The following is a 13,772-nucleotide window of genomic DNA, read 5'->3' on the forward strand; positions in this document are numbered from 1 at the left end:
GTTACATGCATGTGGACATCTGAATAATTCTACTGTACAAATTAAGTTAAATGCAGTTAACCCATAAAGACCCAAACAGCCACTGGCGACCAAAATCATCTACTGATCTTAGCAGTTTAATACCTGTTGATCCACTAATCCTATCATACATGTAAATATTAGTGTAAAATACAGTTTGTCATCTTTTCATGGTCATCAGATATGACCCATTTGGACGTTCAGAGGCTCTGTAGTTACCGTGGAAACACCGTCATCTTCTATATATTGATTCACCAGTAAAAACCCATTGAGTTGGATCGAATGACAGCGACTGGACGCACTGGGTTTATGTTCAATTAATGATATATTCTGCAGAAAAAATATGTTTTTCTTTAGTTTGGTCTATTTTGGTTATATTAACCCTCAACTTTAATCTGATCTTTAATGAACATCAGTAAATTACATACAAGAAAATACCAGATTTTCACTTAAAATGCTAAATACAAAGCATAATATTAGAATTAATGGTGATAAATGACTTAAGAAAGGTTAAAAAAATAGAGAAGAATTAATTTGGGGAGCTGCCACTAAAGTAACACTGGGTCTTTATGGGGTTAAATATCTACAAAAGTCCTTATTATGCTCCACAAACCTTAGAATTGAACCATCATAAGTAGGTTTAGGTAAACTAGCTCGGCCTATTTCAGTGTCAATGTCACACAATCATGTTCCTTGACAGAACAAGACAAATGACTTGCATGTTATTGTTTTGTATCACTTTTTCTACAGTTTCCTCTGTTTTTGATATAATAATACTCTACTTTAATCTGAGCTTATGAACATCTATATGGTCAGTGAATTAAATATAGGAAATACCTTATTGTCACCGAAAAAACACAAAATAAAGAAGATAATGTTCTAATAAATAGTGATAAATCACTTAATAATTGTTAAATATAAACAAAAATCCATTTGGGAACTGCCACAAAAGTAGCACTGGGTCTTTGTGGGTTAATCTGACTTTTCCATTTCTTGAATTCTTCTAAAGGTTTCAAAGTCAACTAATCTAAAAACTTACATATTTGTCTTTTTATGAAAGTTAAGCTCAAGGAAAATGTTTGTGGATCAATGGCTCCCATGGATGGATAGTCCAACACCAGGGACAATGACCTCTAATAAGCAGGATCCAGACCTATGTGAGTAATAAAATATAAATATATGCCCATATGATGTCATAGTATCATAGTGGTCAGACTGATCGTAACCTGGACATTAGGACTAAATAATTATTACACAGAAAATTAAATATGTCTGTTTTTTTTCCCTCTCTTTAGCTTCCGACTGCTTCCCCAAAAGAAAAACTGTGATTTGTCGTCTCATCGCTCCAGTGGTTGGTCTGTCAACACTCTGCTTTTTACTCCTTGTGATTTGCGTGGCACTTTCTGTCATGTGAGTAACATCGCAACAGTTTCTAAAAAAAAAATCTATGGAGCACTGTGCAAAAGGCTACCATTAGGTTTGTTGTTTTATCATGTTATAACAACTATACATGTGCATTTCAGAAAATATCAGCAATATGTATCAAAAAATGCTTAAAAGAAAAAAAATGTGTATCACGTTTCAAGTTTTTAGTGTGATCTCTGATTGCATTTAATATATCTGGGACTGTTTTGTACAGATGACATTAGATTTATTGTGCCAATTTTCAGCTGTTTTACACCAGGTATATTTCAACATGTCACATGTTTCTTATTGTTTTGGTTTTCATTTGTTATGTGAACAGAGGTCACAGCAAGTACAGAATACAGATGCCATCAGTTCACATTTCCTGTTTTGTTGTGCTACTTAGTGAAGAGACTGTTAAACACATACAAATGCTACTGACTCCCCAGTAAAAATAACAAAGCTAGAGGTGGCTTTGGAGTATTGCAATATTTTATCTTAATAGGCAGGCTTATATTTGTTTTATTTTATTCTTATTTCATTATGATAAAAAAATAATAATATGCACATTCCCTATTTATACATGCTAAGTAACTGTGGTTACACTAAAACCCCTTTGCAAAGTAATCCCAACATAAATTATGGAGTCTTTTAATGATTTTTCATGTGCCTCCACACAAAGGACTTAAACACAGAGTTTTATAATAAAAGAGACCAGCTTCAAAAGATTCTCACCTGGATTCTATCAGCATGTTTTAAATATTTCCTATTGAGCAAATGGTTGAATTTTTATGAATATTTAAAATAAATCATCATACGGAATGCTCACCACAGGGGTGAGCTCACCACATGTTAGGGGTTAAAGGGTTAAATCCGAAATGTATTTTTATGCAGGGCACTGAAATTATTTTTTTTTTAAAAATATCTTTATTTCCAACATGTAGACAGTGAAATCAAAACAAAACTAACCAATAAAATACCTGTAATGATACATAAAATGTTGATAAGTAAACAAAAGAGAAAATAAATAAATAAATAAAAAGAAATAGAATTAAACATGCTCAAAAAGGAGTAGGAAGAAGTAAAAACTTATATACTCCTATTAGCCAGTCCTTGGTTAGAAATAAAATACAATAAACATAGTGTTTTACTTTATCCACCTAAGACCCAGCTGTGGGTTTTCTGTCCACATTTGTGGAGAAGAGTTTCACAACGTTATACAAAAAAAAAAAAAAAAAAAGAAAAGAAAACTGTCCACCACAAAGGACATTCCATAAAAATTTAAAAACTGCACCTGAAAAAACTGTTGCATCATGATGTTTCCAATATAGGCACTTATTTAATAAAAAACAACAAAAGCTCGTACTTTGCTGACATTTCCTTGGTCTTAGGAGGTTAAATATAAAAGCTTGTGTTGTTGTCATGTTGTCTGTGTTGCATAAAAATGAACCTGCTTTAACATTTAGATGCAGATGTATCAGACACCAAACCAGAATGGGAGAGTCTCATCTCTGACTATCAGAACATCAGTGAGCGCTTCGTCACAGTTAATACAAATCACAACGACCTGAAAAAGGACAACGAACTTTTGAAGGAGCACAACATCTGGCTGGAGGAGGAGACCAGACTACTCAACAAGAGCCTGGTCAAACTGATGGCCATCAACTGTGCCATGAGTGTGGAGAGCACCAAACTGCAGGAGAAACTGGTCAACCTCACACAACAATGTGACCAGCTTGTCCAGTCCAGCACAGAGCAGGAGGAAGAGAAACTCAACATGACTCAGACCATTGCACATCTGTCCACCTACAGCGCTGAGCTACAAGAACAGAACAACAACTGACCCAGACGAGCGTTCTCCTGAGAGATGAACTGTCTAAAGCAAAAGAACACAATCAGAAACTTCTGGAGCTCAATGAGGGTTTGAGAGAAGAACTTAGAGGAGCGGAGGAGCTTCAGAGGCAAAACCAGAATCTGAGCCGGACTCTGGCAAAAGAACGGCAGGATGCAGCTGAGCGTGAGCAGAACAGGAGACTGGAGGTGGAGCAGATGGAGGCAGAAATGAACTCAGTGAAAGAGGCCTTGGACTCTCTGGACCTTTACTGCCCTGTGGTGAATCTGACGACTAAAGGTACATGAGTGTTTCATCACTGTTTAACTGATGATGAGTGATTTGTGAAAATATTGTACGACTTCACCTCTGAATTTTACAGAGAAGGGTGTTTTAATGAATTTTCAGAGCAACTTTTCTGTTGTTTTTTCAGCTTGTCTCCCTAAAGTACATTAGATTAGGATGGAGTATTTAATCCTTATGTAACATTGATCAAAAGAAGAGGAATTTTGCTTTAATTTTGATCAAACTGCATGAATTAAAACTTATTCATTTAAGATTTTTTTTTTTTTTTTTTACAGAGAGGATGTGCAAAAAATGTCATAAGGACTGGAGACAGTTTCAGACCAAGTGTTACTATTTTTCATCTCGAATGCTGACTTGGAGCTCCAGCAGAGCCTGGTGCCAAACAAAAGGAGGTGACCTTCTCATCATAAACAGCAAAGAAGAACAGGTAAGGATTAAATCAGTACTTTATTTTACCAGGTATGATGATGACCTGGCAAGAGGCTCCCACAAAATCAAAAACAAAGACAAAATAAAGCAAAACTAAAGAAAAACAGATAAAAGGAAACAGTACAGATGAATCCAAGTCTCGCAAGCAATGGTGAAGAGACTATGAAGTTAAAAACAACATAAATAACTATTAGAGTGTGTGAGGAGAGAGCAAAAGGGGAGTCAACATGTACAGCAGTCAACTAGGGAATGTTGTAGTTTCTGTTTAAACATACGAAGTGATGGGACAGCTGAAAGTTTAACCCTTTCATGCATAGTGGTCACTACAGTGGACAGCTATTCTACAGCTGTTTTTGTATATTTATGGATTTTGTTGTTCTTTCGTTGTTGTTTTTTTTACACATATCTTTAATAAAGTTTTAAGACACTACATGTCTTTTCTGACATGAATTGGTAACATTATGTAGATCTCTCCTGAGGATAAACCCTCAGAATCACAAGCCCTCCCTATAGTTTTCACACAATTTATCAGTAAATACGTGTTTCTGTGTGTCAAAAATTAAACGTGTGTCCAGCTAAGTGGATATTTTTGCAACTTCATGAAAAATAGGTTCATAAGAATTTTTTTTGTCATTATTACTTTTTTAAATGTATTTTTAATTTTTTTTTTTTTTTTAATTATTTTTTATTTATTTTTCAGAAGAAAATTTTCTATCACATTGTTTTTTTCATGCCTAAAGAGGAATAAAAACACTCAGGAAAAAATTTTGATTAAGGTTCTCATAATTCGTGCATGAAAGGGTTAAAGGAGTTTTGAAGAGAGTTTCAATCATTTGCTGCAGCGAAATGAAAGGAATTCTAGCTTTTTTGTACTTAACCCTTTAACCCCTGAGATATCATTTCAGGTAAATGTGCTGATGGTGTCTGTTTCAGTGTCATTAACGCTTCTGAGTGTGTGCTTGTGTTCCTTTTCTTCAGTGGTTTTGTTTTACTGTGTGTTTTAGGGTCAAAACAGGGTGGAATAACAGAAAAAGACAAAGAGAGGAATTAAAGTTTGACAGGTTTTTACTAAATAATGCACTCAGAATGTACATCAATAAGAACACACTGAACAAAAGTATTTGAATTTTGGCCCAGTAGTTTTTGTTTTGGGTTTGTTTTTTTTTTCTAAATCAGTCCAGCTGCTTTTTGACACTTGGTTGAATTCCAAAAAGTAGTTACACAGTCAAAACGCAGTAAAAACACAGTTAAAAAAAAAAGAGAGAGAGAGAGAGAAAGGAGAATCACCAAAACATTGCAAACAACAGTAAAAACTAAAGAAGGACCAATGCCCCTGTAGCTTACCAGCCAAATTAAAAGCTTTGGGAAATCTTTCCAGATGCCATTTATTATCAGCCAGTTCTGTGTATTTATTCTATTACAGAAATAGCCCATGTTTTGCTCATATTCCAATCAGATCTGTCAAAATTCAAATTCCAACTTGATATCATTGATACTTACTGATTTATTGGATCAATCCACTTCCCATCTGTTATAATGGGGAAATTTTTCGAAGTCACACCAATCTAGAATCAGATCCGGATCGAAATAATTTCAATACCTTGTGTCGACATCATCATACAGAAGCTGTATACCAAGTCTGAAGTCAATCGGAACTGTAGTTTCGGAGAAAAAGACGACTGAAATTTTTTCCCCATGAGAGCCCATGTTAAATTTTCCGTAAGTTCCTGGATCCAGAAGAAGATCCTGATCAGCATGTGGACATTATGTTTTGGTCATCTCCCCATCAGGGCTGGACTGTAGAAATTTACACTGGATATCATTTATATTTACTGAGTTATTGCATCCATCCACTTCCTATCTCTTATAATGGGGACATTTTTCAAAGTCGCACCAAATCCAGAATCAGATCCGGATCTAAAGAATTTCACTAACTTTTCTTGACATCATCATAAGAAGCTGTATACCAAGTTTGAAGTCAATCGGAATTGTAGTTTCGGAGAAGAACACGATTAAAATTTTTGTAACAGACGACAGACGACGACGATGACAGATGACGACAGATGTCACATGACGACAATAGCTTACCAGCCGACAGGGAAAATGATGTAAATAAATAAAAAAAAAAGCCAAAAACTGTTCCTATTGAGTAAAAGGTTGAATTTGTATGAATATTTAAATAAATCAATCAAACATTCAGAATGCTCACCACAGACACGTCAGGGGCTTGAGGGTTAAAGTCATACAAATCTATGTTCAATGGCAGCATATCTGTGTAAAAACGTACAGTTATTAGGTGTCAGTAGTTTATCATTTTTCTTTTTCCTTCCTAGAGTTTCATTTTTGCTTCCAGCCAGACTGTGGACCAGGCCGACACTAGACTGTGGATAGGCATGACGGACACAGAGAAGGAAGGAGAATGGAAATGGGTGGATGGCAGCCAGGTCACCTCAGGGGTTCAGTAAGTGCACGAATACAGCCATAACCTGCTCCAACACTAACGCATCTGTCAAACAGATTCAACTTAACATTCAGAGGGAAATGACCAAGAATTTTTATCCAGCCTGGGCAGAAATATGAAGTGAAAAATGTTTTATTATAACACATATCTGTTCACAATTGCAAATGTGAGCTTGTGCAGTTATGATGATGATATTTTCTGATTTAGTAAGCTGAGCAGAGAGATGAATACCAAGGTTATTATCGTTAACGAAAATTAACAAAATGACGAAAACCAGAGTTGTAAAAACGTTTTCATTAACTGAAATAAATAAAAACTATATGGGTGGGGAAGCAAAATTTACAATATTTTGAGGCAGGGATTGAAAGACAGTGTATGACCAATTAGTTTATTGAAAGTCATGAGAATTTATTTGCCACAAGAAAAATTACATAATAGAAAATGTTTTTATTCTATGTGTCCTCCTTCTTTCTCAATAACTGCCTTCACACACTTCCTGAAACTTGCGCAAGTGTTCCTCAAATATACGGGTGACAACTTCTCCCATTCTTCTTTAATAGTATCTTCCAGACTTTCTCGTAATAGTTTTGCTCATAGTCATTCTCTTCTTTCCATTATAAACAGTCTTTATGGACACTCCAACTTTTTGAAATCTCCTTTGGTGTGACGAATGCATTCAGCAAATCACACACTCTTTGGCGTTTGCTTTCCTGATTACTCATATGGGCAAAAGTTTGTGAAAAGGTATGGATAATAGTGTTAGGTATGATTATGACATCTATATATGTTTGGTTTCAAAACAATTGACGTAGTGCCTGCAGAGAAAAAAACTAAATGTTCATTGTAAATTTTGCTTCCCCACCCTGTAATTAAAAGAAAAAAACCACAACTAAATGAAACTGTATTGCGTGCCTAAAACTAACTAAAACGTATAAAAATTATGTATAAAATTCCCTTAGTTTTCGTCTTTGTCAATGTCGTAATGATACGAAATCAAGTTATTTCCCTTAAGCGATTTTAGTTGCTGGCACCATATGATATTTAACAGTCCGTCTCTTGTGGTCACTTGTGGTTTAGAGTCGTCTTCTGGTCCCCACTCTACCTGGAAACATGGAGACTAAAGTTGGGAGAAAGCAGTAGAGTCCTGTCTGGGATTTATTTGAATATGATGGCGAAGAAGATAAAAGATATGAAAAACAAAACTAAACTAAAACTAAGCATTTAGAAAATAACAAAAACTAAGAAAACTAGCAAACCTGTTCTAAAAACTAATTAAAACTAACTGAATTAGACAAGAAAAGTCCAAACTAAATAAAACTAAACTATAATGAAAAATCCAAAACTATTATAACCTTGATGAGTACGGTGGTGCAGAGTGTAAAACTTATAAAATGAAACTGGTATCAGGTATTATGAGGTTTTTCTATAGATTTTTTTTACTAGTTTAGGTTTGTATGTTATGATTTAGTGGATAAAATGTAGTAGTTTAAGAGTGTTTATTCTGTTTTTTTATGCAAATAATTGGGCCTTGTGTGTTATTGTGTACTTTTGCTCTCCGACTGTGAAGCACTACAGTCGTGGAAAAAATTATTAGACCATCAAAAGTCATCAGAAACAACAGTTATGCAATCAAATACTAACTCCGGTGTGTATCATGTGACTAAAACAGACAGAAAGAAAACATGGAATGCCTAAAAGCACTGTTTTTCACCACGTTCCTCTTTTAGACTTGTGTTTGAGTTTGTGAATTTGCATCGTTTCTGTTCTTGCAGCTCTTTTCTCTAACTGAGACACATTGGGTTGTTGCAATGTGTTTGGCCCTTGTCGGCCACCGTAGTATCGCACGTGTAGTCAAGTTTAATCAGATCTGAGAGAAGTGTAAGACTATGTTTCAATTCTGCTGTGAAATATGACATCTTGACAAAGACATTCCCGCTGTGTCTCACAGATATTGGCTGAGCAGATCAGGGATGGGAACTGAACCGATGACTGGAAAGCAGAAGACCCACTGGGAGAGGACTGTGGACATTGATACCACTGTCACAGCTCTGGAGTCGTGGATGGATGGATCCTGCAAGATACCTTATAGATGGATATGTGAAATGAATGTATAACACGACCAGCTTTTTTTCATACTGTAATTTTTGTGCGTCTCCATGTTTAGTTTTTAGTTTAGTTTATTGTATCGTGAACAATCCCAATTAATTAACTGTATTAATAACAGTAAAAAGGGGCAGCTTCAACCAACATGGCTAGTATCCTTAAAAACATCATTAAACATTAACATTAAACATGAACATTAAAACATTTAACATCTTTAGACAGGCTTTTTATGGCCCCCATGATGCTTTGTTTATTCGCTTAGTCTTTTATTCCTGATTCAGTATTTCATTTTAATTGGACTGTCTTCTCTCTGTAGCACTTTGAGATTCTGCTGAAAGAAAAGTGCTTTTAAATGCCTTATTATTATTATTATTATTATATTATTATTATTATTATTATTTATTATTATTATCCTGCTGTAGTCCCTGGCCTGATGACAATTGGTATCCTAAAAATAAACAATATATTGCGGCAAATTAATTAAAACAGAGAGAGTTAAGACCGCTAAGAGACCAGATAAATCAATAAAGATAAAAAAGATAAAAGAGAACCAGTGAAGCATCAGTACAATCATACAGAGGCAGCATATCAGCCAAACATATAAAAAAAAAGCACATACAATATAATCACATATAATACATCAGCACATAATCACAGACGGGGATGTAAACAGACATACATTGGACAGACAGCATCCATGATCATGAACAAATAACCACAGAGCCATAGGTTAGGTGTACCAAGGTTCTAATAGTTTTGGATTGTTCATCATAGTTTAGTTTTTTAGTTTAGACTTTTTTTTTCTCTAATTCAGTTAGTTTAATTGTTTTTAGAGCGGTTACTATTTTTATTAGTTTCTTTTTTTTTTAATGCTTAGTTTTAGTTTAGTTTAGTATTAATTTTAGTTTTGTCGTATGTTCTCTTCTTCTCTGTCGTATTCAAATAAATCCCAGACAGGACTTGCTGCTTCTCCCAACTTTAGTGTTCTGTAGAGTGGGGACCAGAAGACGACTGGAAACCACAAGTGACCACAAGTGACGGACTGTCAAGTGTCGTATGGTGACAGCAGATAAATTGCTAGAGCAAAATAAATCCATTTCATATCAAACATATCATGACAAAGACTAAAACGAAGGGAATTTTATCCATAATTATCTGTTTTAGTTAGTTTTGTAAGTATGCAATACAGCTTCAGTGAGTTATTGTTTTTCTTTAATTATAGTTTTTATTTATTTCAGTTAAAATGTTTTTTCAATTCTAGTTTTCGTCATTTGTTAGTTTTCGTTAATGATAATTACCTGGTGTGTACAGGTGTAGTTGTCTGCAAACAATTTTTTAATGTGGCTGTAAAAGTGGGAGTACAGTGTATCTTAATGTGGGTGGGAAGTGAGTTCCACTTTTGTGTTGCTTTAACAGAGAATGATAACTGACCAAATGTGTTTTCCTGAATGGTACTGATAAGTCACCTGTGTGGTGCTTCTGGTGATCTGACTGGTATTATTACATTGGTTTGGGAATGAATTCAGTGGAGGAGGAGCCAAACTATGTGGATTTGAAGACTAGACATTTGTTCCTGTATTTTATTATATCGTCACAATTTAGAAGCTTCTGTTTGTGTAGGATGGTACAATAATGTGAGCTGTGGGTTTCTGGTCCAAGACTTTAAGGCGTGCTTCCCAACCTGTTTTGGCTCATGACCCATTTTAACCCTTTCATGCATAAATTATGAGAAACTCGAAGAGATTTTTTTCCTTAGGGTTTTTATTTCTCTTTAGGCATGAAAAAACAGTGCAATTGAATTTTTTATTGAACCTATTTTTTATGAAGGTAGATTTGTTTCTTTATTTCTCTAATCATAAACAATATATTTTCAATCAAAAAAAAATTGCAATAAAAAAAAAAAAACCTTTTCAATCAAAGAAAAAAAGTGTTGAATGCAAAAAAAAAAAAAAAAAAAAAAAAAAAAAAAAAGATCCAAAAATTGCATTTGAACACTTTTTTCTTTGACTGAAAAGTTTTTTTTTTTTTTTTTTTTTTTTTTTTTGAGAATATTTGTTTTTGATTTGTACTTGTAGCAGAGTAAATGTACTGTGATTCATTCCACTACAGAAAACAAAGTCAAATAAAGCAAGTTTGGGGGATTTAACTAGTAAAATATTCAAAAAATATCAGAAATATAATTAAAAGTAACAAATAAGATGAATGCAAAAAATAATTAAGATCCAAAAAATTGCATTTGAACACTTTTTTTCTTTGAGTAATTTTTTTTTTCTTGAAGTGAACTTTTTTTTAATTGAATTTTTTTAATTGAAAATTTTTTTTTTTTTTTTTGGTTAAAGCAACAAAGAAACAAATCTACCTCCATAATTTTTCATGGAGTTCCAAAAATGTCCATTCCGCTGGACACCGTGTGTTTAATTTTTGAAGCAAAGAATGCAAATATCAGAAAGTGATATACTGTATGAAAACTATAAAATCAAAACATTTTTAAAGCAGCTAATCTGATGTTTCTCATATTTTATATTTCCCAATTTTTTTTAGCAATTGATTTACACTCAAACATATTAGTGCAGATCAGGTTTATCAAGAACAGCAAAGTTACAGTAATGGTATGAATGTCAGTATATATTATGGGATGGTGCAAAAGTGTCCACTGTGTTGGCTGATATGGAACTAAAACAAAAAACCCATGAATATACAGGAGAACAGATGTAGAATAACTGTCCACTGGAGTGACCACTATGCATGAAAGGGTAGACATTCAAAACAGAGACTTTTTTTTTTTTGCTAAAATTAATTTTTTTGTGATCATGTAATAGTTTGCTGTACTATATGTTGCAAATAACATTAATTTTAGATGACATTTAGTCTATATAATGTATATTATTATGGACAGAGGCAGAAAAAGCCAGGTGTAGATTACTGCACAAAGTGAGAATTTTATTTTCCTTGGTCAGGATATGTACAGTCGTGCAGCTTATATTTACAAGGCTGACAATTAATACTGAACAAAAAGAACTTACAAACTATGAATTATGAAAGAGCTTCATCTTAAACCGACCAATGAACATTTAAAGAAACAGAACCCAGTGCTTCAGTTTCAGCTTCACAGTTTGTCATGTCTTTTATGTATTGGGATTGTCTCTGTCAACTCACCATATATTTTTATTAGTACGTTTTTATTTTTTGTTTGTTGTTTTTATCAATTACTAGAAATTTCAGGCGGCTCCATTTCAATTCCAGGCGACCCCACGTGGGGTCCCGACCCCAAGGATGAAAAACACTCCTTTAAGGGTTTGCTTATACAGAGTTTCCAGTGTCCCCACCTTGTGAGGCAGTATGTTAGATGTGACATGATCAAGGCATTCAGATATTAATTGTCTGTTTATCTGTGTGAGATATATTCTAAGTTACACTATGACGATAAAAAATATTGAGACACACTGAATTCAGGTGACAGAAGGCTGGGCTGCCAAAGTAAATATCACAACATAATTTTATACTGAAAAAATATTGCAATCAGTGTTTTTGTTTTCTTTATAAGGTTAATTTTATTCACATTGTCATGTTTGTCATTTTTTTATTCAATGCTGATATATTTTCTTAAAATTTAATTGTTTTAAATGTTTTTCCTGTAGATCTCTGAAATATTTGTAACTCTATGATCATAAATAATCATGTTAAACTACAAGTAATGGTCTGATTTTTCAATTCTCACTCAGAAGAAGAAAACTAGATTTGACATTTAAATAACACCAAATAACATGAACATTTTATAACATCCCATGAGAAGTCGCATGAGCTGTAGATGTGATGTGTCTCAACATTTTTCTCCATATAGTGAAAATCATTATAACACTACAACAACCCAAAGTGTATGTTGATTTCAGGCCATAAAAATAGACTGTTAAGCATTAAAAATGGTCTTATTCTTTAATATGTATCTGATATAACTTTAATTAATTTTATCTGATGAATAAACTGTTTTTATTTGACAACAGCAAATGTATTTTTTTATTGAAAATACAGAAAACAAGGCATTGGCTTCATAATGAATAAATGACATTTTCTGTGCGGGTGCTTGTTAATGTGGTTTGAGTTAAGGATTTCCTCAAGTGCTAATCACAGTCAGTCACTACTCTTGTTTTGGTTTCTTTTCCTGCGAGTTGAAAGCACAGGAACCGAATGGATGCCACAACAGCTGTGAACAGTAACAGCACTGCCAACAAAAAGACAACGACATCTACAGATAATATGAGTACCAGGGCATCTTATAAGACTCTGTGCGTAAATGTGCTGCTCTTTGTGCCTTATAACAAACTCAATCCAGTAAATAGCACTGTCCAGAGGATGCATTGGCTTGTCTCGATGTAGATCTGAGAGTCGTTTCATGCTGTTTCTGTACGAAGGGTTGTTGATAACATCTTGAACTGCCTCTAGAAAATTCTCACTAGTAAGTTTGTCGCATCCAGTACCTTAGCAGCTCCTCGTACTCCATCCTCAATAGGTTCTCAAACTGGTCAAACAGAAGAGGTATACCTATTATTGGCACTCCGTGGTAAATTGACTCAAATTCCGTTGGTACCCCCATGGGACACAAAGGCTTTGATTTTCTTGTGGCCCAGAAGGTCGTTCTGAGGCAGCCATTTCACCAGCAGGGTGTTGTTACCCAAATTATCAGGCCGCTCACCTGCATGCCTCCATATGACCTTCTGAGGGATTTGGGCAAACGCAGCAGCAATTTCTGATGTTAATTCTTTAGGTAAGCCTTTGACAAGTGTGCCTAGGGACATTACGATGAATCCATGTTCTCCAGAACTTTGAACAACTCTAAGCTCTGGTGACAAAGGCACAGAGGGCTTACACTGAAAACCACCGATGTAACAATATTTGGCATTGTGGGCCGTGGAATTCAAAGACAAAGTCTACTCTCATCAGCCAAATGTGCTCCTTGAAGGAGATGGTAGAATTTCACCTCAGAACAAGTATCTGTTTACGAGTTATCATAGTGGGACATACAATAAACTTGTCGATGCATGTGTTGAGGACGTAGTGGAATGGTTCTGGATCCTTTGGCCAAAAGTCATCTTATCTGGTAGAGCCACTCCAGATGTTGGAACATATGAAGTCGGTGATGGAGCCACGACAAAATGTCCTTCACCGCTGGTAATCCATCTGACATTAAAAACAGTTGGAGCCCAAGTCATGGGCTACGAGGAC

At 34.6% G+C, this 13,772-nt stretch overlaps 1 protein-coding gene and 1 pseudogene across 1 annotated transcript; one reads left to right on the forward strand and one right to left on the reverse strand.

Moving 5' to 3' along the window:
• Positions 1-1,120: 1,120 nt before the first annotated feature.
• On the forward strand, positions 1,121-8,563 carry LOC115439401 (asialoglycoprotein receptor 1-like). The gene is made up of 6 exons (XM_030163245.1): positions 1,121-1,175; positions 2,889-3,214; positions 3,322-3,553; positions 3,835-3,986; positions 6,322-6,449; positions 8,398-8,563. The coding sequence occupies exons 1-6, from the start codon at positions 1,121-1,123 to the stop codon at positions 8,561-8,563; spliced, it is 1,059 nt and encodes a 352-aa protein (XP_030019105.1).
• Positions 8,564-12,670: 4,107 nt separating this feature from the next.
• Positions 12,671-13,759, reverse strand: LOC115439402 (UDP-glucuronosyltransferase 2A2 pseudogene; annotated as a pseudogene).
• Between the last annotated feature and the right edge of the window lie 13 nt (positions 13,760-13,772).

This window comes from Sphaeramia orbicularis, chromosome 19, assembly GCF_902148855.1.
Source record: "Sphaeramia orbicularis chromosome 19, fSphaOr1.1, whole genome shotgun sequence".
Taxonomy (NCBI): Eukaryota; Metazoa; Chordata; class Actinopteri; order Kurtiformes; family Apogonidae; genus Sphaeramia; species Sphaeramia orbicularis.

What these genes read in the sequence shown, in the direction of transcription:
- LOC115439401 (XM_030163245.1), top strand. Translation starts at nt 1,121, where the DNA reads ATGGATAGTCCAACACCAGGGACAATGACCTCTAATAAGCAGGATCCA. An exon ending in GGTGAATCTGACGACTAAAG is followed by an intron (nt 3,554 to 3,834) that starts GTACATGAGTGT and finishes TTTTTTTTACAG; the next exon opens with AGAGGATGTGCAAAAAATGT. An exon ending in CAGGTCACCTCAGGGGTTCA is followed by an intron (nt 6,450 to 8,397) that starts GTAAGTGCACGA and finishes TGTGTCTCACAG; the next exon opens with ATATTGGCTGAGCAGATCAG.